Below are 27,154 nucleotides of genomic sequence, written 5' to 3'. Positions count from 1 at the left end.
AGGCATGCTGGAGCCACATACAGTACAACATGGCATGTGTGTTTCCTTTCAAATAAGCAGATACGTTTTCACTATGATGAGGTCAGAGTGGGGAGCCCCTGGTATCTATGGATGGATTACAGTGGTGTCATGGTGGACAGTCAAGTCAGCAAGACTGTCTGAATGCATGACCCAAGGTCAAGCATCATGTTGGTCTGCACATACTCAAGGTGGTGCAAGTGGAAGGATTCAATGCTGTCGACCAACAGTCGGTCCTCTAACAGGTAGATGAGCAACTAAAACAGATCATTGGAAAAACAATTATTTGCTGATTGGGATCACAGACAGATGACCTCAGCTATAGCAGAGCGATGATAAGCATCTTGTGATCTCACTAGGCGGTAGGTAGGCTTGTGCAAAACCAGCTCTGAAAAAAACGTGTGCAGCTCCTGATAAAGGAGCAGACAGGAATCTGCTGCTTTATTTTGAAAGATAAGGTGGTGATGAAGTGTTTTAACAGCTTACTGTGCCACAAACTCCCTAGTAATTCAAGTACAGCAGCCGTGTATATCATTCAGTTTTTCCTCCCATCGCCAACTAAACCTCACCATCATTCCCTTGTTGTTGTCTATGCTGTTTTAGCTCTTTTCTACATACATTTCTGCAAAGAAAACATCATCACTCACTTGTCCCAATGACCCATTCACAAACAGCTCTGATTGAGCCTGTCACTCTTTTCTTAAGGAGATTCTGTGAATTCCTGAGAGGAGAAAGTCAGACAAACATAGGGACCAAAAACACACACAGCCAGGCCCAAGTAATGGAGAATTGCTGACTGTTGACGTAGCTGAATGTAACTTAGCCATCGCTGAGGGCTGAGAATAAGCCCCATTAAGAGCTGGCTGACTGGATGCAGCTGTGCTTGGCTGAGAGTGATCAGAAGCAAGTTGATTGATTATGATCACCTGCACTGCACCGCACTGCACTGCGTAGCAGAGGCGATCAACATGAGAGAGGATAGCGTCTTCATGTCGTGGGAATAACTTGTCAAATCTTGCTTTGCACTGGATTAAGACTGACAACGTTAGTGCTCTGGGAACGATCAGGACCAAAACTCATGAACAGAAAAAAAGCTGTTATATAATCTAGTGCTATACAGTACAGCCGTTAGGTTTAGACCTTTCAGATTAACATTTATTTTAAAAGGATTAAAGATGATTAAGCATGGCATTTCCAATATACAGGAAAATAAAAAGAGGAGCAAGTAAATAAACAACAAAAAAAAACATTATATATATAATAATATATATATATATATATGTGTGTATAAATGACATAGATACATATATTTTCAGAATGATGTATTTGAAGTTTTGATTATTGGAGCCTGGAACACTTTTATTTAGTTTTAAATAAGGCTGTAATTGTTTTTAATTCTATCGCATCCATGCTGTCTGTGACATGTTTGTCAAAGGATGTCTTCATCTTAAAATTGCAAAACAAATCTACCTACGAGTGCAAATACCGTGACTTGACAGTTTCCATTCATCAATCTCATCAGTCAATGTTTGACAAAAACAAAAGCAGAATTTGGATTTAATATGTCTGCATCAAACCTGATCTAATGAGATTTGAACAATTGTGTTAGATTGTGCCATCTCTTTCCAGAGAATCCCTACAATGTCTCTGGAAAATCAAATCATGTTCTGAACAATTATCAAATGATTTATTTCTTTGGAAGAGTAGACCAGTCCGCCTCCCCAATCAAAAGAAAAGCAGTCAAGAGATGGGTCTGGAAAAGATCCTTTAGAGGTTGTAAAGCAAGTTTGGCCTCTTCCCAGGTTTATATAGGAGCCGAATGATGGCCCATAAAGGTCAAGTGATCGGTGGTTTGTTGCAACATCTCCATCTTTTCACAAACATCCATACATCTGCCTCATGGCACAGCTCCAGCAGAGGCTCGCAGGGTATGGATCAGCTCGAGAGGGAGAGGCATGCCATGAGGTGACGGGGTCACAGGGGGAAAAGTGTGTAGCTCCTCCTACACAGATGAAAGGTACGATGAGATAAACAGCCCGAGTGGAATGCGATACGGAAAAGCTGTTCTAAAATAGCGATTCTAAAATAAATAAAGCATGGGCATTTATGAGCCATGTCCGTTTCAGTAGAGTGAATACAGAAATGAATGGAGAGGGAGTAGAATGGTTATAGACAGCCAGCTGGCAGAGGCCAAGGGTAAACACAAAGCGATTCCCTGCACATTTCACACACAGCACATTGTATTATTGTGTATCGTTGTGGATTTCCTGGGACAACCAAATCTATAAAAAGAAAAAAAAATTGGGAAAGGGAATTGTTCACAAATGATTTCTCGAGGAAACGGTTCCCACAGAACCGGACACATGATAAATTGACCTGTGTAATTACAGTGAGATGAGCTCCAATCATCTCGGACCCTACTGGGATTATTTGTTTAATATATGTGAACAGGAGGTCACTGCTGAAAGATGTGCCAGCATAACATCTACACTCTCTGCTTCCTGCTGCGCTCTCATGTAGAACATCTTGAGAAAATAAGAAAAAACAAACAAATAAAACCCATTTGTCTAACCTGAAGAAATCAGGATAAATAACTTGGTTTGATTTTTAAAAAATTGTTTACTTTTTTACCATGATCAAATCCAGAATTAGTCACGTTTGTCACAGTCTGAGGCTAAGAGATGATTCGTAGAAATCCCTCAAAGAGATTAAGGACTATGTTGGTTGATGTTGTCCATAATGTGAAACAATGCGACTGCCAGAGATTCTTGTATCCTCAATGATTTTCCCCCGGTAGAGTCAGTGCACTAAGGATATACATATATGGTGATAGAGACTAGTTATTCTTATTCTACATTTACTCCTGACCGCACAAGCCTGTTTTGCTTCATGCTAGTTATTGGCAGTTCCAGAAAGTGATGTTGCCACCTAATGATGAAAAGTAAAACAGCAGCATGTCAGCCAATGTTTAAAGACACTGATGGAGCGTGAAATTGTAAAACAAATGGAGGGATAAGTGAGCCATTTCTTTTTTTTTTTTTTTAGGAAAATAATCCTATCCCAAGCTAGAGGCCAGAAAAAGGCTTTTATTTGAAGCCGAGACAAAAATTCAAGATGTTTTGAATCATCTCCTATTTCATAAAGATTGTAATGTTCAGTTTCAAAGTGATTCAACTTTGTGATCATTTTGGAAGATTGGTTGGAGCTGACAAAATAATAGGAACACTTCAGCTTAACGTAGCATAATTTTCATGAAGGTAATACTAATTGCAAGAATGTTGAATTAAAAAAAAAAAGAATAAAAAAAGAATACCAGCAAACTGAGTATTTATCAATATAATTAATTTAAGTGTTTGATCTTTTTTGTGAAAATCTCCAAACCCAAGATAAATGTAAGATAGAATATTTATTTATTGATAATAATTGAATTACACAGTTTACACTGCCGACCTCCATACATGATAAATCCTTTCTTTACATATCAAGCTATAAGCTCTTCCGTGGTTAGCTTTGAAGACAGCAGGGAAATACAGTACACTGTGACATGATCCACATTTTGGTGAAAAGTTACAGCAACAACATGACTTAAGTCTGATGTTACGGTATAAAACTATAGATACATCACAAGTACAGTAAATACGGCGTGATTATACAGGGCAGAACAGAATATAATACCCGATCTGACAAAATGACAAAAGAAGAACACTGCACAATCAGGTTGACTTAGTCTTAATTTGCTAAATAAATAATGATCTATATTAAATAGCATTCAAAATGTTACATAATGCATACTCACTATGCTCATCCCAATTATGGTAAGGACCCAATTATCATATTTGGTGACTTATACTGCAAAAGACGGACCTTTGGTGTTTCATTATCAACGGACTGAATCTAATGAGCTCAGGAAATACATCTGTAACATAGGACGTATCATCAGGAGTAACAATGACATTTATTTCAAAAGTAAACCATTTTATAATCTGTACGGTGAAGGTCACAGCGATATGTGAAATCCACAGAAGGATAACGTTGTTTGTACGATGAAGTGGACAGTAAGCCCTATGAACATTGTGATGTCAGTGTTAAGACCTGATGCTATGGAGATAGACATGCTTTTCTCATAATGTCCACCTGTTCACATTCACACCTCTAATGAGCGGAGTACACAGTGTCCTCAGTGGTGGGTTACAGCTCTGATATGAGCTGCCCTTTACTCTGGATGACCCTCATGACAGATTGGACAACCTCTGAAGTAGTGCCCTGACCCCCGAGATCCGCTGTGTGCAACTGCAAACAAAGAGAGAAAAAAAAAAAAAAGGATGATCAGGATTTCTCACAAACACAAGCACTGCAATTTAAAACCTAACACTATTAATTAATGCTGTGGAATGAGTCCCCTAGCACATCTTGTATTGAAAGCTTTGTTTTTGTTTGTTTTTTTGTACAGGGTCTAACCAAGAAATCCAAGACAGTTCTCTAGAGCCTCTAGGGCTCCCTATAGCCATGAGCGAGCATCCAGGACACCGCAGTATTTTACACATGGACAAGATGCACACTGATGAGGTAACTAAAGCAACACCCTAGTCTTTGCCTTTGTTGTTCATCATGACAGGCTGCTCTAGAGAAAACTCTCTCTTGCTTTTTATGCTGTTGTTTCTCTTGGAGTGTGTGATGTGCTGGGAGCCCCTTGTTGCTTTATTAATGGTGGGCAGAAGTCAGTCTGTGATGTTGACCTGAGGCATACAGGAGCGTGCATAGCACCACATCTGTTAGATCTTGCAGAAACCCAACTTCAATTCAGATAAATCGGTCTACAGGCCATATTAGGCAACGGAGGAGGTTGTGAAAGTCATTACATCACTTAAGTTCATTCATTGACATTATAAGTGCCTAAATAAGCTATCAATCTTGCCCCTTTAAGCATGTGTAAGCAGTCCTCTGATTCATGCTGGAGAAAATTAAATATACAACCCCTAAATTGCCAGCAACAACCAGACTGCTTCTGAAGATGATAAAACAGAGCAGATTTTAAAATCATGCTCAAAAGCTGAACTTAATATCAACACCACACACTTTACAGTCAGATAGCACACAAGGCAACACAATGCTGCTTTGTGTAACGCTTTCTAGGAAACATGCCAGACCTGCCACCTGGACCTCAAAAGCCTGTGTCACACAACAATGACCTGCCAAATGTGTGGCAGTGAGACAACTAAAGGGAAGGACCTGTAAGTAATGAAAAACTTACTCGGGTTTCATTCATGGTGGTGAGGACAGCATTCCGGATCAAACTTGCATAGCCATTTAGTCTGGAGACATTTAATGCAAAATATTTACATTAGTGATATAGCGGAGTCAAAACATTCCATCTTATATGAAACCAGAGTTTGGTATGTATGTATTTATTATGTCTAGAAAAGCTTACTTAAGATGGTCCAGCATCATACAGCTGGCTAGCAGCATGGCTGTGGGGTTAGCAATGTTCCGGTCAGCAATACTCTTTCCAGTATTCCTCGTGGCCTGAGAGATGCAGATGAAAAGCAAGAGTTACACTTTATCAGCAACAGGATGAGAGTCATGGATCTTTTATCCGATAAGAACAGACAGGACAGAAGCCTCCTAACCGCGAGTTGCCAAACACTCACCGTTTCAAAGACAGCATAGACCTGACCATAATTGGCTCCAGGCACAAGGCCAGGCCCTCCCACCAGGCCTGCACACACATTGCTCACAACGTTCCCGTACAGATTGGGCATCACCATCACGTCAAATTGCTGGGGTTTGGACACCAGCTGAAAACAAACACAATGGAAGGTAAATTATTTTCATTTACTAACACTGACAAACATTCCTTTAAAAGGTCCAGTGTGTACGAATTAGTGACCTTATACGAGACTGCAGAATGCAACAAATAGAGGACAACTCTGCCAGTCGAACTATGGTGGTATTTTCATGTGAGCAAGTATCCATTCTAAAGTGCACATTACACACTCTGGCTAGTTTGCCCTTTTGAACTGCTGTAGAAATATGGCGTCGCAAGATGATGGCAGCCCATGAGGCAAGGCTCTTGTCAAAAGTGCATATTGAAGGCTTATTCTAAAAGCCTTTGCACACCGGATGCATTTTTTTTTTCCCGTGGGAATTTTTCGCACATTTGAAATATTTTTCAAACATGTGTCCAATCAATGCAGCATTCACATCAGGCATGTAATTTTGCTGTGGTTGCAGACAGACTGTGATGCGATTTCCCCCCCTCTTCCTCATAATTGATTTGATACTCAGCATCTCTCTGGATGGGCATGGGAGGGTGCGTTGTAATTCACATCCAAATTATCCGCACACTTCGCAAACAAAGACCTTAAGGCTTCTAGAGCCAAAATATTTTTTATTGTAAAGTGATATAAAACTTTAATATAAAACACAATTATGGGAACTAGTATATTCAATTTCAGCACACACTGGATTAAATTGATGTTTAACAAAACGTTTGATTATCACCTGCATGGTGGTGTTGTCCACAATCATACTGTCAAATGTGATGTCTGGGTAACCTGAAGCCACCTCTCTGCAGCACTGCAGGAACAGGCCATCACCGAGCTTCCTGTTTGGAACAGAAAGGCCATACTCAACATTTCCACCTCTGGAGAGACTCAGAATATGATGCAAGACTCAGGAGCCAAGACAACCCTGGTAGGATACAGAATTACTCACATGATGTTTGCCTTATGCACAGCAGTGACCCTTTGACGGCCTTGCTCCCTGGCCAGTCGGAAGGCATAATCAGCGATCCGGAGGGAATTGTTCCTGGTGATGATCTTAAGACACTCAACTACCCCTGATACGCTCTAAAAAAAAAAAAGACAATGAGGGGAATAATTAATAAAGAGCAGCTAAAGTCATAATAGTGAACACTAAAATCAATGAGGTCAGCGAGAATATAGCAATGACACTGATTCTTTAATCCCAAAAACCTAGAACCTTATTCCTAACATTTTTCATATCAAAAATCTCCTTGAGTTGGATTTTTACTCAGTCTGACCTCGTGCTCCAGGCTACTGTACTCTCCCTCTGTGTTCTCCCTGATGATCATGATGTCTATGTTCTTGTGGCGAGTCTGGACTCCAGGCAGGGACTGACAGTGCATCACATTAGCAAACAGGTCCAAACTTGTGCTATTGATACAGATATGAAACAAGAAAGGTGAAAAGGGAGGGAAAACAATAAGTTATAAATAAAAATAACTAATTATTATGGCAGCAACATGGACTAAAATGTAACTATAACTCTTACCGAAGGACATTATTCCTGGATTTGACAGATGGTGGCAAGGTGTGCTTGGTTTCAATGTTACCTATAGGGAGAGTCAAGCAGGTTATTAACAAGGTGCTGCTCACAGCTGTGCTCTAATTTTCATGTTGTCATGCTCCGCTTATCACACATGGAAAACAGGCTTTGCTTACCTTTGAGGGCAACTCCATTACGGCGGATGGCAGTAATGGCATTATTCATATCATCATCAGTCTCCAAAGCAGAGTTGACATGGACCACCTCAAAGTCCACTGGGACGCAGCTGAACCTACAACGTGAATACAATTCACACGTTCAGGAACCAGCCATCTCCTGCTTTCACACAACACTTTTGAACATGATTTTGTTTAAATCTAACCAACCTGAAGACCTCTCTGACATGATTCAGCAGCTCTGGACCAATGCCATCTCCAGGTATGAGGGTCACGGTGTGTCTGCCTCCATACTTTGCAGGAGGAGGCTGTAACATTGACATTTGATACATTATAAAGTGTACGGACTACAATGAACTTAAACAGATAATGGTTAAACAGAAATGACCCAAATACAGACATGCAATTTGAGATCCAACGGAATTAACATTTCTGACATGTGATTTTCTATGCCCTCACGTGTACCTTGATGTAAAGAAGTACTGTGCAAAAGTTTTACACATTGTCCATGTTTTGTACCCATAACTCTGTAGCTTTAACACCAAATTGTCCTCAAACACACCCTGACACACTGAATACACAGAACAACAACCAATCGGGAACTATTTTTGCACATGCAAAGCTGCTGCAAATAAAATAAATAAATATCATCAGGTTCACAATAGTATTTCAATTCAGGGGGGATGTGAAAACATTTCTGTCCTCTGGGGGGGGGGGCATGACAGAAAATAATTGAGAACCAATGGGTTAATGTGACAATATTACAGAACCATGGCAGGACATATGTATAATCAAAGACAGTTTACTTAGATTATATTTACTGTGAAGTGATACGGTTCATTAGATTACAGTGTAATCGGTGTGAGCTACTTACAATGTTTTCTCTCTGTTGGTATAGATGGACAGCAAGGAAAGCAAAAAGACAAGAGTCAGTTTGACAGCTGTGCAAAAGCAAAATGTTAAATCCAAATACAGTTATCGCAGCCAACGGACATACAGCACTGTTATAACTAATACCAAGAGCAACACACTGTAATCAAAGCTCCCAAAAAAGTGAATTAACCAGAGCAACCTTTTGAATTCAAAGATCTTCATCAGCCACTGAATTTGGCAATTGTTGATTAAGATCTGTGGGATTAAAACATTGATATGGTAATTAAATACAGTGTGTGGATCCCACACTTTCTTCCAGCAACTGTTAAGAGTTTCTGATAAATGCCCGACCATATTGCTCATAAAAGCCTTTATGAGCAATATTAACGTGTATGGCAGCACCGAATTTCTATTCATACAAACACAGCAGCAACCCTGAAACAGTCGCTCCTCACTATACTCACTGTGAGCGTGACCTTATTCCTGTGACTCGTCAGCGTTGTTCCAAACACCTGGTGAAGAGACGGATATGAAGAGAGTTTATGTGAAATTATTTGTGTACAGTGATGTTAAGTTTGGGTCAAGATAAAATAACGCAGCTCGACTGCGTGACCTTGTGTTCAGATACAGTGAACGAGATAAACCTGTGGTCACACAACAACGCTGGAAAACCGACATGACAACAGCAAGAAAATGCCTTCCCGTACTTTAACCGTATTTCCAAGGTGTCCGCCCCAGAAAGGAGACATTAACCTGGACACAGAGAGCACAGCACTGTGGGACGCCATCTTGATTATGAAGAGCATAAGGAGGAGGAGGAGGGGGAGAGAGGAGGTGCTGTGTTCCCGCGAGAGTTCGATTAGATTTATGCAGTATGCTTATTGTCAGATTTGTTCTGAACAAAAGTTATAATAGTTTTTAGGATTTCCATTAGTTTGAGTTTTTATTTAGTTCTGACTAGTTTTTTTTAGTTAGTTTTAATTAGTTTTTATTTTGTATGTCGCCTTCTTTATAAATGCTCATTTCATATTTTTTAGATATAAAACATGTATCGAAGGGAAAAACACAATTACTGGGGTTGTCTTTCAAAACAATCACGTATGTAACATTGTAAACATCTTTATATTATAAGGACACTTTCATATTCACAAATATAAATGTTAGATATTCTTAATTATTCTTCTTTCATTTTTATTGTTGTATTGGATTGTATTGATATTGCTTTTAAGTGGCTGTTTATGCATTATTATTATTTTGTATTCACTTATTTGTTATTAAAAAGGGGGGGAGGGAGGGGGCGGAAAGATTGGGCACGTGGACTTCCTGTACGTAAGTTCCGTTTTGCTTGGACCTACTTGGACTGGTTTGCAGTTTATCCGGAAGTTAGATGTCGCAAGCCTGACAATTTACTCAGACTCCTGTGGACTAAAGTTGTGCGGGCGACCTGACAACAGATTTATGTCTCAACATTATCAATGAGGAAACAGCGCAAGAAATAATCAAAGTCCCAAGTGGCACAAGTTGTTTTTTATCGTCCGTTTTATTCGCGCAAAGCCGATACTCTGTGGTTTCTGCTTTTTTTAAATACGGGTGAGTGATACTGATACGGTTGTCGAGGGGGTTTGTCCTTGTTGTCTTCGTTTTTGCGATGAACCTTGTATGAAATGGAATGTTACATTTTCTTGAGCTCTACAGCAATAATTCACATCAAGACTTCCTTGATATTTTCAGCAACGTTACATACAATTGTGTATATATATGTATGTACATATGTGTGTATATATGTGTATATATGTATGTATATGTGTATATATATATATTCAATATGTATATGTATATATATATTCAATATATATATATATTTATATCTATACATATATATCCACATAAACCAGTTAATTGCATTTTTAACATTTTAATATGCAGAAAATATCATTGTATCATTGCATAATTTTTCAAATCATTAATTGAAAGCTATGTCACATCTCAACATGTGTTTGCGCAGTGATTGTGCAACATTGAACCTTAGTTATACTGATATTCAAGAACAATATGTGCCCAGATCCTGTCTAAAACACATTTTCACTTTGAATGGTTTGAAAACGTACGACATCTAACATGGCTGTTGTGTCAACCACCCTAATGTCTTATACGTGTCTGTCCAGGTCTACAAGGCAGTGACCCATGAGATTAACCGGTATGTTGACTTTTTTTAAACATCAGATTCCAGTGGAATTTCTTTCTTGTGTGTTTTACCTATGTGTAATATTTCTAAACTAGTGTGACCTGTTTGCACTAACAGGCCCCCTCAGGGTTTTAGCTGTGCTGCTGTTGGTGGGGCTCACATGGCTGGTGGGAAGTGCATTGTTTGGAGGCGAGAGCAAGTCATCTGTTTTGCATTTCTTCCTTGGAAAAAGAGGTAGCTCTGATAACAATCAATTCATTAGTTATTTGAAAAAAACACACCTTTAATTGTAATTATCTTGGTCTGTCTATATTAGTAGTATTAGTTGCACAGAAATGGTGCAGTTTAAAATAAATGGCTGACATTCCTTGTTCTGAATTGGCTGTATAGACTTTGTTCACTTCTGCCTATTTGGTGACGACTGTCACTGTTGTTATGGCGGATGATGTTTGCGTACAAATGATCAAAGTCTCTTTCTGATGCAACATCACCAATTGAAATCTTAAAATGTGTTTATCTGTTCAGATACGAGTGCAGAACCAACCACAGGTAAAGAGTGCACATAACATGACAAGACTCACTAGTCACAAATGATGTTGATCATTTCATGAATTTCCCTCCTATTTACTGCTGTTTCATATATTTAAGGTGAACCTCGCCCTCGAAGCTATAAATGTGGACTTTCAGCCCCCTGCCCTCCAAAACATTTGGCTTTCCGCCTGGTGTCTGGTGCTGCCAATGTCATCGGCCCCAAAATCTGCCTGGATGACAAGATGTATGACTCTACTACTTATCACTTTCTCTTTGTTCATGTTTTTTTTTTCTCCCGGTTGTTTCCATATTTATTTGTATCCATTTATTTTTCCTTTTGTTTCAATTTCTGTTCCTTTTTCCCTCTGTGCTGTCAAAATCAGACCTCTATGTCTGTCTGGGACCTGAATGCAAGTATTCTTTCAGTCTGTCTGTCTCTCTTCCTTCTGTTTGGCTTTGCCTGTAGTTTTTCTTGTGCCAGACAGTGTGTGTGTAGATTAATGTTTGTGGGCAACACAAACAAGTGTTCTTCTAACATACCTTAGTTGAAGTCTTTCTCTTCTTTTGTTTGGGTCAACCAGGTTATTGAGCAGTGTGAAGAACAATGTTGGCAGAGGCCTAAACATAGTTCTGGTCAATGGTAAGAGAGATCTGATGTTTCAAGCTCTTGTTCATTTTATAACTGTACCTTGTGACTAATGATTCTTTGCTTCAGGTGTAACAGGAGAGCTCATAGATATAAAGTCCTTCGATATGTGGGCTGGAGGTAATACATACTTGACACAAATGTGTAGTATATACAGTACAATGGCATCTATAGACTAATGTTCATAGCCACTCTGATGTTCATTCTCAGATGTGTTGGAACTGTTGAAGTTTCTTCGATTGCTCCACGAGGGAACGCTTGTGATGGTGGCTTCCTTTGATGATCCAGCCACAAAGTAAGAATCTTTGATGTGCTCTCTTCTTCTTCTTCTTCTTCTTCTTCTTCTAAGCAGTTGAAATTAAATTTAATATTATACTCTCCTTTGTTAAAAGACTGTACATTAATTATATTAAATGAAATACAAATCTCATGCATAAAAAGAATGTGGCATTAAAACTAGGGATTGGACGGTACTGCTTTTTTTGTGTCCGATACTTACTGAAACCAATATCACAAACTCGATTCTCTACCGATACCGATATTAGACCGATACAGGTTCTTCCAAGAATAAGAAATTAACAGTACAAATATGACAATATAATATGGAATCAACAATATGACACTTGAACACGTGCCTGATCTTTTATAGTTTAAAAGAAAAGTTCCAAATATCACTGAAGGAGATGAACCATTCTAAAATATCTTAAAGACAAATAGTCAGGAATCAAGGTTTTCTGTTCAATGATATTTGGCAGCTGCCTCGTTAGTTATTGAATGGTTTTCAGTATAACAAAAGAGGCATGGTCACACACGCCTCCCTAATGACCTTAAGGCTTCAAAACACATCAGGGTTGTGACGTGGTTAAACATCAGAGATAAAGAGTGAGAATGAAGGCGAACTTTGAATTGTGATAAAGAGACTGAGGAGACGGGGAAAGCAGTTGCTTGGTTGGAGCACTTTGAGCTGTGTTTGAAACCCACCATGCTTTGAACTGTAATGAAAAAGGATGAGGATGAAATGGGCTGCCCCCGACTATGGATTTCTTGGTGAACCATTAGTCGATATTTGAGGCCATTCGGTGACTAATCATCGGTACTTGGAGATTGGAGAAACAATCAGCAAAGAGGATCTGAACATTAAGATGCATTAGAACATCATACAAACCTTTATCAAGAACACAATTTATTATGAGTTGTTGAATTATTCATTTTACAAGTGAGCGCAGAAGCAGGTGACACACACCACAGCAAATGTCAGATCAACCAACTAGTAGACTGGATATTTTGTTGAATTTCAACACAGTAGTTATACCACAATAAATTATTGTTATTATTATTATTATTATTGTTGTTTGTTAATGGTGAATTCTCCAACGGTGCACTGACGAAACCATTGAAGAAGTAGCTATTCTTATTCTGCAAGTGTCGTAGAAAATACAGCAGGAGAGCATGGCAACATTTTATGAATTTATTCAACCATAACTGAATAATATTACCATCAGTCATCACACATTAGGAGCTTGCACATCAACAGAAATTATATTTAAAAGTCTGTAAAAAGAATGAAATGCAAATGTCTGTTTGCAGAGTTTACACTTCATCATCCTACACACTCCCAAAATGTTCCCAGCCGTTGGACTGGCAATATTTATTGAATAAATATTAACCTGGCTATTTTGTTTGACAGGCTGAATGAAGAGGCTCGACATCTGTTTGAGGATCTTGGGAGCACTGCTGTGAAAGATCTGGCCTTTAGAGACAGCTGGGTGTTTGTCGGAGCCAAGGGCATCGAGAATAAGAGTCCCTTTGAACAGGTATCGATACATTCTAATGTTCCAGATATGTAGCTGCTTTGATGTGATGGTGATCAGCTTACAGTTACTTTGCTCCCCGACGTAGTAAGAACATAAGCCTTAGGTGTCTCTCATCCAACACTGTTACTGCGATGTGCTGCTGATACAGTCACAATAGCTTTTTGATTTACTATTTAATGACGTACAGTGGAGATAAGAGTCAATATAACATGGTAGTTTTGTGTCCTGTGGCCAATAAATCATTATAGACTGAATTCAGCCCTATTGCCATCATAAATATTTGCTGAGAAAATGTCTCAGTAGCAATGTCCATCAGCATTGATGCCTATACATTGTTGGCATAGGCTAAAGCTGCACAATTAACAATTTCTCTGAAAGAACCTTAATTTCTGTAACAGATATTTTCACCACGTTCAGGGTTGACGGTGTTCTTGCTCATTTTTAACTGTAGTAATATGTACTTTTTGCAGTTTTGAAAACTTCAGTTGTAGGTCCATTTCAGCACTCGGGCAACAGAATAGAACAGAAAGAAAGTGTTGCTTGACACACTTCAGAGAGAAGTGCCCTCTCTCAGGTTGCTTATTTTACATAATACTAGAAGCTTTTCAGTGTGTGAGTGAGGCAAGAATGGAGCGGGAGGTCGACAGACGGATCGGTGCGCTACCTACCTTCCTACTCTCACCTTATGGTGATGAGCTGTGAGTACTGAAAGAACGAGATCGCAGATACCAGCGGTCAAAATGTAGCATGTCTGGGCTCTCCCTTAGAGATAGGGTGAGAAGCTTTGTCATCCAGGAGGGGCTCAGTGTAGAGCCGCTACTCCTCATCGAGAGGAGCCAGATGAGGTTGCTCGGGCACCTGGTTAGAATGCCTCCTGGACGCCTCCCTGGTGAGGTGTTCCGGGCACACCCCACTGTTAGGAGGCCCCGGGGAAGACCCATGACTTGCTGTAGAGACGAGCTGGACGAAGTGGCCGGGGAGAGGGAAGTCCCCTGTGACCCGATCCTCGGATAAGCGGTAGAAAATAGATGGATGGATAGAAGCTTGTTATGGAATTATTCATCAAAAATTCCAAACATATCTTACCCATACTTGTCCACGATGAATATAGTAAAAAGGCATCTGAGGATTATTCAAGATTCAGTCTGTGAGAAGCTACAATCCCATTCATACCTGATCCTGGTCTGTTTTGTTGAAATATGTACCATTTGTTTCCTTCAGCGTATGAAGAACAATAAGCTCAGCAACAAGTATGAAGGTTGGCCTGAGTCTTTGGAGATGGACGGCTGCATTCCCCTCCGACACCCTGGAGTATCACCAGGGGAACAAGATGACTGTTAAGGAGCAAAGGACCCACCAAATGACTGAAAACATCCAAGGTTTTAAGCCATGTAACTTTTATTTTCTCTCTCATGGCACACAGACATTTGCTGACTTCAGAGATTGCCTTGGGACTTAACATATTTAAAACATGGAACCAGTAATGGAAGATTTGCCCATTAATCTCTGTAAAACACTTTTGCATTGTAAAATAAGCAAAGGGTGGTGTAAAGTGAAACTCAAAGGGCCAAATATTTCATGACCAAAGTGTGACAGCGACTAGTGAATGCAGACACCCTGAAGTAGGTCTTCCAGTTGTTCCCCTCAAGCCTTCCTGTAGCCGTCAGGCACTGTGCACTAACAGTAACAAGAATATGAAGTTGAAAATGTTCAGCTGATGAAAGACAAAACCATTTTCACTTGAAGGCACAGTACAAGGCATACATGAGAGTTACTGTGACAGTTTAAGAAGCTTTACTGAGGTGTCGGTCAGATTTTATATTTAAATCCGGTAATATATGGTAATATATTTTTCTTCCTGCGTTCTATAAAATTGTGTGACATTATTCTGATAATGTTAATAGACACTGTTTCCTTAGAACTTGGTGCACAGCGCTTACTGCTTGTCACATGTTTACAGTATAATTAGACAATATTAACCTTGGTTGAATACCTTTAGTAAACCTATTTGTTTTTATACTGTTATGGAGATCCCCCTCACACACTCACACACGCACTGGCCATGATTTTAATGCTGTCTCAGGTCTGCAGGCGTTTTTCACTGAGGGCTTTGTTTAAAATATTCAAACTAAATGCGGCTGTGTTTGTCTTTTAAAAAAAAAGTACAAGTTAATAAAAAATGTTGAATGTATCTACCTGGCATCTTGAAAGCCAAATGTGTAGTAATTATTTGACACATAATTTATGCATTGTTAGATGTCCATTTTAGCTGCTTTGTTTGGGATTGTGTTAATGTTGCCTCTAATTCTCTAAGTTTTTCTACTAAGCATCAAGGTTTGTGATTATTTTGTAACACTGATGATGAATAAAAACAAAAAAAAATATTATTTTTTTTATTGGTCGCTGAGTGGGCTTCAGTAAACTGTCGTACTTCCTATAATTCACCAGAGGGCGACAAAGACGAAGTCTCTCTGGGGTGAGTGGGTTCATTCTGCTCACAAGGCGTTTTCTTCACTAATCATGTCGCATGAGGAACAAACGCGTGGGACTGGATGTAGGATATGAAGCAGGTGAATTTAGTCACAGTTCACACCTGTTTGCCACGTGAATCCGCTGCTCCTAAACGTGTTGATGGAGAAACGAGAACAATGGTGTTCCTCTCTAATGAGGCCTTCAAGGGATGTTGGAAAAGTGCGTTTTTTCCAGCTGACTAGTATAATTTCGACTCATGGAATTTGTGACTTTTAAGGAAATCTTTTTTACTCTGTATGTGATTATCACGAGCAGTACATCTACTGCCACATGGAATCTTGGCTTTTATTTATGTATTTTAAAGGCTAATATTGTATACATTTTGTTTATTCTGCACTTATTTACACTGCAATCAAAGCGTCGCAACAAACAAATATTGACCGCAGAGGTATGCATACTAGATGAAGTCTTGAACGCCCAAACAACAATGCTTGAAAAACGTTACAAAAGCTCAAATCTCGTACTTAACTCTTAAATGTACTTATTTGAATAACAAACACTCCTGTAAATGTTTAATAGGCCTATACACTGTACAAATCAATGTTGACATGAGATAACAAAACATAAATGCAATTACCCATGCCGTACACTTATTAGACACATTACTACTGACTGCACACTACAATTACCGACATAAAACAATCACAGCAAAGAGAAACATATTAAGCTATGCCAGATACTCTGGTAAGTTAAGATGAGAAATGAGCATTGAGGCACATAAAGTCTATTTTTAAAAAGTACAACATCTCCTTCCTTTTTTTCTGCAGATGACTTACAGATGTATCTTCCCTTACTTACAGCTCGGCTCCATTCAGTCTCTGGCGGACTGTCTCATAAATGTTTAGACATGGATGGAGTTAAACTTCTTAACTCCTAAAAGGAAAACCTTTTAGAGGGTTATCACAGTTCCATCGGCCCGTTAAGTTTATTCTGTCACACGTCTGCATGGAGTCTTGGTGTGATTATGGACTGCACCTTTAAACTTGAGAAACGGATAAGATCAGTAGTGAAAACAAGCTTCTTCCAATTAAGGCTCGCCAAAGTGAAAGCCTACCTTCCTTTGAAAGTCTTTGAGAGGGCAATTCATGCCTTCATTACATCTCGACTGGACTACTGGAATTATTTGTCCCCCATTTTTTCTTGTGCCACTTTTACCTTTGTGGTTTTTTTAGGGGCTCAGTCTGTTCTAGGTTGCCCATTTTAGAACCGCTTGCGGTACTAGTTGTTCTTGTGTTTTGTTCTTGTTGTTTGTGGTGTTTTATTGTTGGTTTGTTTGTGTTTTATTGTTGTTTTGTTGTTATTTGGCTGTTGCGTCATGTTCCCCTCTCTCTTGTTGGCTTTATGTTTTACTTATTGTGTTTTTGTTTGTTTGTTGATATTTTTGTATCACCTACCTCATAACCCGTACTACGATTTTGCACATTGAGTTTCTTTTTTCTCTCTCTCCTTTCTGTTCCCTACCTTTCCTCCATGCCCTATTTTTCTCTCACCCCAACCGGCCAAGGCAGATGCTGAATGTCTTTGAGTCTGGTTTAATCAGAGATATCTTCCTGTTAAAAGTGAGTTTTTTTTCTCTCCACTGTTGCCTAGCCAGTATTTGCTCATTGTATGTGAACTATTGGCCTTTTTCTTTTTTCCTTGCCTTACCAGGCATTACTGAGTAAGTGTTATTATTGGGAGTAAAGATGTTTTCAAGTCCGAGACAAGACCTTCAGCATGTTTTGAATACTACAACACCTCTAGTTATTGGGAGTTGTAGGGAAACTGTTAAAATTAAGTGGGGACCGTGAACGCAACATCGCCTCAACCCTTTGCTGTAGTCTTTCACATAATGCTTTCCGGGCAAAAACACGAAGCGCCACTGCCCTCTTGTGGTGGTAGCAGTGAAGTGCTGGCTTTATTCAGGAGGAGGATGGTGATGGTGGTGGTGGTGATGAGCCCTTTGGCAAGTGAGAGCAGGCAGGCACGCACACGGAGCTGCTCACTTTACACGAGAACCTGCTGAAGGCCACCGCAGCCCTGCGCTGTAGATGATGAACACAAGTTACTGACATATTGTTCGGGTTCGCCTGAACAGCAGCACAGCGAGCAGCGAGCGAGGAAACCGGCGAACCCGCGGTGAGAAACTGGAACACGTTCGTTAGCAGCTCAGCGGCTTCTGTGTCCGTCTCTCTGTGACACACAGACCCGCGGAACGACGGCTCTGCCGTGGATTTTTTTTTTCTCAAGCCTACAACACCAGCACCGCGGCATTATTTATACATGTAAAGACGTTATCATTTTTCGCTAAAGCTTTTTTCTTTTTGTAAACGTGTGCGTGTAAAATAATTCTGTAGACGTTGCAAATCTCGTTCATAAATAACGTTTGTAAATAACAGTGAGACGGGAGGAAAAATCAGTAGAAAGCTTAGTGTCTCTTTATTTTGGACCTGACGAACTACCTGAATACACTGAGGTGAGTGATATTTGTTCTTTTTACAGTATAAATACACACATGTCCCCTGTTGTTATTAACATTATTCTTATTGTTGTGTTGCCCAGTCTCGTTTTAAGCACTACATGTTCGCTTATATATAATGTATTCATTCTCTCACAGGACAGCTCATTAGTGTGATGTCATGAATATAAAGAGTTTGACTGGAGTCTCATCATCATTTGAATGATGTGTTTGCGTGTGCTCAGGACTCAGGACTCTATAAAGACCTGCAGGGCTTGTCAGCCACTCACCATGTTCTCTCCCTGTACATGGAGTAATACAGTTAGTACAGTAACCAAGTGTGTTTGTGTGATGATGTTGGCTCCACACCAACAACCAGAAGCAAGGCTTAAGGTGTCAGACATTGTGAAATGATACGTCCATAACAGGGACCATATGCTGACATTTATAATTACACAAATTACATTATTACACAGAAAACATAAAAAAAACCCCATCAAACTATACAGTTCATTCACGTGTGTAAGAGTCACAGTTCACCGTCAGCATTGTTGTTTTTATGTCTGTCTGCAATGACACGACTGAAACTTCATATCCTATATCAGCATCATTCCATGAGTTAAAACCTGGAAAAGTTGTTATTTTAGAACTGCATACATGTTTCCTGTATTTTCTGGATGTTTGTCCACTAAGGTGATGGAGAAATAACTATACTGTATGCTCATTATAGCATTGGTATAAGAATAAATCCAAGACCTTTGCACGGTGCTTTGATCTTCTTAAGGTTCGGAGTCCATCGCCTCCATAATTACAGCTGAAAAGCATGCAATTATGTTTCATACAAAGAATGCCAAGCGTTTGGTCATGAGCTTTGTCATACAATCCTTATAATCAGCAGGACAAGTGACACCTGTGTTACTACTGCTCGGCTGGGAGTTGTAGTTTAAAAGATATTTTTGTTGTTGTGTTTTGTTGTTGATATACACTGTATGAACATCTGACCATGACATCAACAGGGCCTCTAATGACATAATCAAAGACATATACAGTAGTTTAATATGGAGTTATTCGCCCTTTTATAGCTATAACAGCTTCAAATGTTCTTGGAAGACTTTCCTCAAGATTTCCTCAAGTGTTTTTATGCGATTTTGTGCTCATTCATTCTGTAGAGCACTGTGAGCACGGATGCTGGACGAGAAAGGCTCACATTCTCTGTTCTAGTTCATCCCAAAGCTGCTCGATGAGCTTGAGGTCAGTTCTTCCACACCTAACTCAAAGTCAAACTGTATCTTTATAGTCCTTGCTTTGTGCACTGGGGAACAGACATGATGGAAGAGGAAAAGAGTCTTCCTCAAACTGTTGCCACAGAGTGTGAAGCATAGCGCTCTCCCAAATGTCTTGGTACGCTGAAGCGTTAAGTTTGCCCTTCACTGGAGATAAAGGGGCCAAGCCCAAAGCCTGACTGAAACACCTGAACTCAATACTTAACAGGTGTGGCCAAATACCTTTGTCCATATCGTGTATCTATGCTGACCTACAATGACAGATGGGCCATAAAGTAACACTATGTTATATTACAGTACATAACCACACCTATATAACAGGTACAGGGATAGAAGAGACCTGCACAAACATCAGCTGTTTCTAGGTTATATAATATTACAGTAAATACTACTATAACATGACATTCGTATCAAAATCAACGTTTAAACCCTGAGGACATCATCAACCTATTGTGTGTGTTTGTGTATCCAGTGCAGTCTCGACTGACACAGTCTCTTCTTTAGCTGAACTTTACCATGAAAATAAAAAAGGGAAATGCTCTCACGCAGGTTGAGATGGTTCTATTAAGTGACTTTTCAAGTCAGGCAGCTGCACTGTGGCTCCTGCATGTCCTACACACATACATGACATGCATTAATTGAATTTAGCTTCAGAGCCACTGAGCCTGTATCATGACCATGTCACGTCATAGCCTGTGTGTGTGTGTGTGTGTGTGTGTTAGCAAAATTAAATTTAAAGGTCCACTCTGCAAGCATTAGTGACATCTAATAGTGAGACTGTAACTTCATATACCAGAAAGAATGTTGTTTTTCTTCGTTTGTGTCGTAAGCTTCCGTGCCAAAAAGCGAAATGCGTGCTCTGACTTGTTACATGGTGGCACAAGATGGTGGCCTCGTCCATTCTACAGTGGCAGCACGACTCGTCTCAGCTCGGCTTGACTTTTTTGCTCTTCCATCGGTGTGGCACCTGGTGCTTGATACTATTTAGTACCTGCTCTGGCGAGGTTCCAAGAGTCGATACTAAGATGTGACGTGGACCGACTGCCGGCCACTGATTGGTCAGAGAGTGTCGTCACTGGATGAGTGCGATGTCCGACACATGAATCGAACTGTAGATCAGTTAAAAAGACTTAAATATCTCCTTCATTTAGCAGGTCAATTTCTAAAATGTCAATGTTTAACAGGAGTCTGGTGTATTTAGCGACAGCACTGCTGAAAGCCTTCGACCATGAGCCGAATAACAACCCCTTTGGACAGTCTGTGCTCCGGTCATGCAGGAAGTACTGAACTTCCTGAACTAGTACACCGACAACAACTGCTTTGCTCATCACTTTTTGTGTGTTTGTATCACAGATACCAAAGCGTGTAGAGTCAAGACGAGTCTCGCTCGACTTCACGATCATGTTTGATGATGAAATGCATTTTTCTAATCTGATGGGCAGAGAGGATTGCCTCTTTGTAGACTTCTGGCTCCTGATTGGATAAATACTCAAAATGAAAGTGTCTCTTTGATATGAATATCGAAACAGTGCATCTGATAGTCCCACTGAGAGCAACAGTGAGGGACTTATGAACAGGGAGGATGCTCCTTCTTCTTTGGAAAAAAAACAACCCTGATAGTTGCTTCACTAGTAAAATCAGCACTCTGATCTGAGGCTCTCCATCATCCGTAAAAGTTCAGACATCATTTGCAGGACTAAAAGGGGATCAGTTGTGATATGAGCTGCAGGAGCGCTAAGCCACTTTTGTATCACATAATCCCGAATCATCATTGGTTCATTACAGAGTGTCTCCCTCACCTGGATTAGATAAATCCTTTGGTATGGGATAGTTCTGCTCACTGAGGAGAATAAAAGAACAAAATAAGCAGGGTTAGATAACACATAGGCTCTCTCTCTTTCTCTCTCTCTCTCTCTCTCTCTCTCAGCAAACAGTACTTTGTGTGTGTGCTACCTACAGTTCACTCTCCCATGCTTGACCTGGATTGGACAAAAGTCCTTGTTCTGTTTTGAGCCTTGAATCTCTCCAAAGGAAAGAGAACAATCATATGTGTGTTTAATTCCTTTGGTCACCAGTTTTTTTTTATCAGATTGAAATAGAAAAGCTGCTGAACCTGAAGACACACAGGGAAGCATCATGTGTTGAATCAGCTCATGTCTTGGGTTTGTGGTTGAGTTGAAGACGCAGTCTTAATTTAACTGCTTTCAACTACACAAACGCGCACACACACACACACGCACACACATACACACACACATACATACAGCTCTTAATTGCCTGTGCTGGACTTTGGTAACGGATGCTTTTCAAGATAATTTGGAGTTCAATTTGTTCTCTCCCACAGCTGCGCTTGTCCTGAACATCTTTAATTAATGGCGCCACATCATCATAGTCTGAGTGTGATTACCTCCTGTTTTTCATTGCTGCAGCAGCACAGACAGCAGCACAGACAGCAGCACAGACAGCAATATATGCACAAATATGTTTTTCACTCTTTTCTTTGTCAAATGAAATTTCACATAAGTGGTGTTGGTGTCGCTCATTTGCCAGGTTTGTACGCAAGGCCGCAAAAGCAGACACGCAATGTTTTCCGTATTTCAAAAACAAATTGTAGCGTTAACCCGTCAAGCGCTAAGCGTCAAGTGTTTGCTCGATTAATGTTGGTAAAAGACTCGACTTGACTTGAGTTGACTTGAAGGTTACAATTTGTTTTTGAAACACGGAAGACATTGGGTGTCTGCTTTTGCGGCCTTGCGTACAAACCTGGCAACCGAGCAACACCAACACCACGACATGAAATTTCATTCAACACTTCAAACGTAGGAAGGTAAGACAAGAAATCAGTCTTGGTGTGACAAATGATTGGTGTGTGTGTGTGTGTGTGTGTGTTAGGTGTGGTTTTTTCAGCTTAATACTTGAAATGCATTTCCATGTTTTAAAGTTGACCTAATGTCAGTATCTTTACATTTTAGGCTCTGTAGTTTTATTTATTTTCAAGGTTAAGTCTTGTGACTTGCATTTGACCTTCTCTCGTCTCTGCCTGTCGGTGTGGTCAGCCGCAGGGTTTTTCAGCGCAGGTCTTGTGATCTTCAGTGTAGTTGCTGTTTGACATCAGACCAATTTGAATTAGGGCCAGCAAATCTCAGAACTCGTACTTTTTCCCTTCCCTCTCCTCTTTTAATCTCTGGGGGACTAAACTGGTGAAAGACCGGATAGATTTAAATGTTGCGCTGATCACTTGTAGGGAGGTTCTTGTTACAGGCAAGCACAGGTTTGGACTTGACCTATACAACAGTGGTCAGTCCGCTAAATTCAACCAGACTTTTCATACATATCTCAGTGTCCAGTCTCCAGTTAAGTGTCCGTTGAATCTTTGTACTCCAGAGTCCTTTGTAACCAAGCTCAGTCGTCAGTTAATAAAGTACATAGTGAACATAGTGAACATAGTCTTCCAGTTCGCTGGTTGAGGGCCGATCAGGAAGTAAGAATATATTGAATAGCCACCAGGGGGCAAAAAGAAGTTTGAAAGGAACGTGATTTACATTGTCTCTAAACGGACGACAATAAAGTGTGACTGATAGCTGGTATCGTCCAATAGGTGTCTGGTTGCGGATGATGTTTGTAAATATCTAGTTGCAAAATTTATTAATATGGCTCTGGTCAAATGGCAAATTTCATATTCTTACCAATTACAGACTATAGCTTGAATCTGCTCAACATTTGTGATTAAACAAACCCACATGAACGCTCACATTAACTTGATGCATGACATGAAAAACAAATCTTTGTATGTGTCCCGTATCTGTCACAGTGGACATAGCAATGCAAACTATTCCTATGTTAATGTAATCACCTCCTGTTTTCAGCCCTGTCCAACCACTAAAAGCTTTCCTCCTCTCCTCTCCTCTCCTCTCCACTCCTCTCCTCTCCTCTCCTCTCCGCACAACTGTAGCTGCTTTTGTTGGGCCAGAAATTTAGCTATAGTCACTGCTTTCATTCACACAAACACTGGCACATATTTTATCAGGCCCAATCCCACCCAGCCCCCTTTTTGACTGTCCCCCTCTCTTTATCTCCCTCTTGTTCTCTTTCACACACGCACAATTTTCCCACCCCTTGTTCTCACCCCCTCACACCATCTCTCCTTGCCTCTCTGTCTGTTTGAAAGTCTGATGTCCCACTGACTACAATCCCTTCCTGTCCCCCTCGCCAGATTTTATTCACTCTTTTCATCGACATGTCCCCCCTCAATTCTGTGTGCGTGCCCACACTAGAGGCTCGTCCTTTGTCTGTCAGCCTAATTTTCCAGCAGGTGTTAGGTTCCAGTGGATTAATGTATGTATTGTTATGAAAGAAAGGACAAAGAAGTACACTTATTTTTGTGTTACTTGTGCTGTTTACCAGAAGACGTTTTCCTTGTCTTTAACTTTTTAAGCACAGAGATTTAAGGATAACTAAAAGTTTAGCATATAAAAAGGTAATAAAAAGTGTATTTTCAGAATAGAATAGTAATCACATCCCTGGCAGTCATGAAGCAAAGGTGTCACACTGATTTTCGCTGCACATTTCAGAATTGATTTGGTGGCTGCAGGTGTTTTCCCAGTGTAGGAGCCTCACAGAAGACTGGAGCGCAGGCAGTGTGCTACAGTTCTTATTAGGGCTGGATTCCTTTTTAAGAAAGATCTAATTGTGATTAATTTGACTGAAATTGCTCATGCAATATGAGAGGGAATGGTACCTAATGGTACATAATTATTCTCATTTTCATTTGAATAACATACTTAAAATGATTACTGTGAGATATTTTGCAGATCTGTGAGAAACAAGGATGTTTTCTTCAGTCTGTAGAATATGATGTGTATAGACCAGGACAATATTAAATCTAAAATGCTCATTTTCCACACATTTTGGTTTTAATTTTGGCAAAAACACTTAGTTACAGGACATTTTCTGGCACTTTTATGGTTAAAATAAAATAAAAGGTCAGACTGACATTTTGAGGCTTAGGTGTGAAAGGGTTAAGAAATATTGCACCTCCTGTGATTTAAAAATAGCAGCAAGCCTTAGTGTGATCTCGATAACATTTCAATTCATTGTTCAGCCCTAGTTTTCATGTACTGAAAAAAAAAATTGACAGTATGATTCTGTCGTGAACTTGACACAAGAGTCACTTGGCTGCCATAGTGAGATGTCACTATTTCAGCTGTTATCTTCAACTTTGCTTCTGCCCACATGGGCAGTTGCTTGATCATTTGGCTGGTGTCAGGAAATTCCTCTTGGCATTCAGTCATTGAATGGGAACATGCTGTTTGGGTTTGCTTTTGATGTACAGTATGAGTATGTTTTGTTTGTGTGGTTCTATCAAAGTGTGACATGCGCATGGAGAGAAAGCGTTTGTTTGCTGGTGTGTGTCTGATATCACACCATATGCGTGTGTGTTTCTGTGCGTGTGTGTGTTTGGAAGAGAGACTGGGCGGGTGTGGGAGACACTGATGGGGTTGAATGTGTTTGATGTACTGTGATAACTCTGTCCGGTATGTGGCATTCATGGGAACTCCTTGCCCTGGGGACATTGGCCAATAAGCTCCCGTTTAAAGGGCAACTTCCCTCTCTTTATCGCCTGTTGTTTCTCCCTTTTGATACTCACCACATCCGGTTAGCCTTTACCTTTTTATTCTCACTGTACACTACAGTATATCTCCTCTGCTAATTTCCTTTAGCTGTGGATACAGTATATTATCTAGGTCCATCGCATTGCTGAAATGAGAAGTTGGGGTGCAACCTGTCCCGGGTGCACCCCGCCTTTCGCCCTGTGTCATCTGAGATTGGCTGCATGTGGAGGATGAAGCGTTGGATTATGGATGGATTTAGCTGAAACACATCCTCCAGAATTTTTTTTATTCCGTTAATAAATGATTTCAGAAAATATCTATGTTACAGTATAAATATTCTATAACTATTAATTGTTTAAAACAACCTATATGTCAATGATAATCATAATCAGTTTTATTACTTTGTGTGTGTGTGTGTGTGGGAGTACAGCGGGTTATGGGAGGTTACTGCCTTAAGTACAGGTTGTCTCTCAGAGCATAATGTCTGTGTCTTGGGAATGTTGTTGGACTAGAAATCCTTCTCCTTCCCCAGAAGTGATCTGTATCAGTGGTTGTTTGTTTTAATTATGATTTGATTGACACTTACAGGCATTGCACTGTGTCAGACTCCTTTGCTTTAAACCTGGAGAGACAAGACGCTTCTTGTGTGTGTTAATGACTGTGGAGTTCCCAAGGAGATAGTAGCTGCTGTGGGACACTAGTCCAGCCCCCAGTGGTCAGTCATTCACGGTGGGCTTTGCTGAGGCTGTCTCGCTACGAGGTGCACATGGGCATGAGTTAAGACTGACTGTACTTGTGAATACCTTCATAGCAAAGAGTGCTGTAACCCTAGACTGAGGCGCCTGAGGGCTGTGGCCCAGGACAGTCCCACGTGGTCAAAAGTAAAGTCATATGTGTTGGGTTGTAAGCTTATATGCAAATGAGTTCAGACCAAGTTATTGGTTGTGCGGTGACTGAAGTGCTTTAAAGAGTTGAAGACACAGCAACAAGGTATACAACATAAAACAATACAATTAAATAATAATAAAAATATATAATAATAAATAAATAATAATGATATTAATAATAGTAATAATAATAATAATAATAATAATAATAATAAAATGGTAAAAATCTAGGTAGAAGTGTCTCAGTTGATTCTTATCCTAAACTGAAGGCCAAGGAGAAGAGGTTGCGTTAAAAAGCAGCTGTAACAGGTGTACCTAATAAAGTGGCCAACGGATGGAGCCTTTGTGCTCAAGTGCATCTGCGATGGTTGTCTCAGCCCCTTTCTTGTAGATACTGGCTCCAGAATAAGTATAAGTCAGAAAGCGGAGGAGATAGATGGGAGAGAATTCCTTGGGAAACAGATGGAGAGCAAAGATGAAGATGTCACAAACCCAAAGAGCACATGAGTTATGGTTTAGAGGAAAGTCAGAGGAAACCTGCTGTGTTTATTTTCACCTGCTGCTGACAGAGGATCTTATCACCCTGCTGGATCGGTTTACTGGGCAACTTCACCTCATCATTTAAACACAGTGACACAGTTGGTTGATGCCTGTGTTGATAATAATCATAATCACAGTGTGTGCATTTATGAGGCCGTTGGTGCAGATGCGTGTCAGTCACTCCAGCACAGTTTGACTCAGTCCCTCCACGCATGAATTATTTACACTCAACTGGCCCATAGTTGGTCATCCATATTTAATGTTTGGGATCACACACTAACTGCAGCTTTCTGTTGACTAATGGAGCTGTTGAACACAACTTAAACCACATGA

General features: G+C 40.1%; 3 protein-coding genes across 10 annotated transcripts in view; 2 read left to right on the top strand and 1 right to left on the bottom strand.

Moving 5' to 3' along the window:
• Window positions 1-3,411: 3,411 nt before the first annotated feature.
• idh3g (isocitrate dehydrogenase (NAD(+)) 3 non-catalytic subunit gamma) lies at window positions 3,412-9,213 on the bottom strand. 2 transcript variants are annotated; one of them, XM_058644273.1, is made up of 13 exons: window positions 9,062-9,213; window positions 8,819-8,866; window positions 8,356-8,367; window positions 7,692-7,789; window positions 7,482-7,597; window positions 7,312-7,372; window positions 7,061-7,193; window positions 6,733-6,866; window positions 6,520-6,622; window positions 5,667-5,813; window positions 5,447-5,541; window positions 5,270-5,330; window positions 3,412-4,308 (listed from the first exon to the last, which is right to left on the bottom strand). In XM_058644273.1, exons 1-13 carry the CDS (start codon window positions 9,158-9,160, stop codon window positions 4,207-4,209), a joined length of 1,209 nt encoding a protein of 402 aa, XP_058500256.1. In that variant the 5' UTR covers window positions 9,161-9,213; the 3' UTR covers window positions 3,412-4,206. The 2 variants fall into 2 exon arrangements, with proteins under 2 accessions (XP_058500256.1, XP_058500257.1); XM_058644274.1 differs by lacking the exon at window positions 8,356-8,367.
• Window positions 9,214-9,724: 511 nt separating this feature from the next.
• Window positions 9,725-15,914, top strand: fam3a (FAM3 metabolism regulating signaling molecule A). Its single transcript, XM_058644142.1, has 10 exons — window positions 9,725-9,944; window positions 10,520-10,551; window positions 10,657-10,773; window positions 11,065-11,088; window positions 11,188-11,314; window positions 11,652-11,710; window positions 11,786-11,836; window positions 11,927-12,011; window positions 13,404-13,530; window positions 14,752-15,914. The coding sequence occupies exons 2-10, from the start codon at window positions 10,539-10,541 to the stop codon at window positions 14,869-14,871; spliced, it is 723 nt and encodes a 240-aa protein (XP_058500125.1). The 5' UTR covers window positions 9,725-9,944; window positions 10,520-10,538; the 3' UTR covers window positions 14,872-15,914.
• Window positions 15,915-17,945: 2,031 nt separating this feature from the next.
• The window catches only part of si:dkey-151g10.3 (serine/threonine-protein kinase WNK3), a 38,018-nt gene continuing 28,809 nt past the window's right edge, over window positions 17,946-27,154 (top strand). For 4 of the 7 annotated variants that reach the window (XM_058641978.1, XM_058641980.1, XM_058641979.1 and 1 more), the window contains exon 1: window positions 17,955-18,517. The gene's annotated coding sequence lies outside the window, so the exon portion shown is untranslated. Of the gene's footprint in view, window positions 18,518-27,154 lie in introns of all 7 variants that reach the window. The other 3 variants (XM_058641983.1, XM_058641982.1, XM_058641981.1) reach the window with 2 other exon arrangements.

Source organism: Solea solea, chromosome 11 (genome assembly GCF_958295425.1).
Source record: "Solea solea chromosome 11, fSolSol10.1, whole genome shotgun sequence".
Classification (NCBI taxonomy): Eukaryota; Metazoa; Chordata; class Actinopteri; order Pleuronectiformes; family Soleidae; genus Solea; species Solea solea.
The sequence above is the reverse complement of the archived record's forward strand: the minus strand, read 5'-3'. Positions and strand labels throughout refer to the sequence as shown.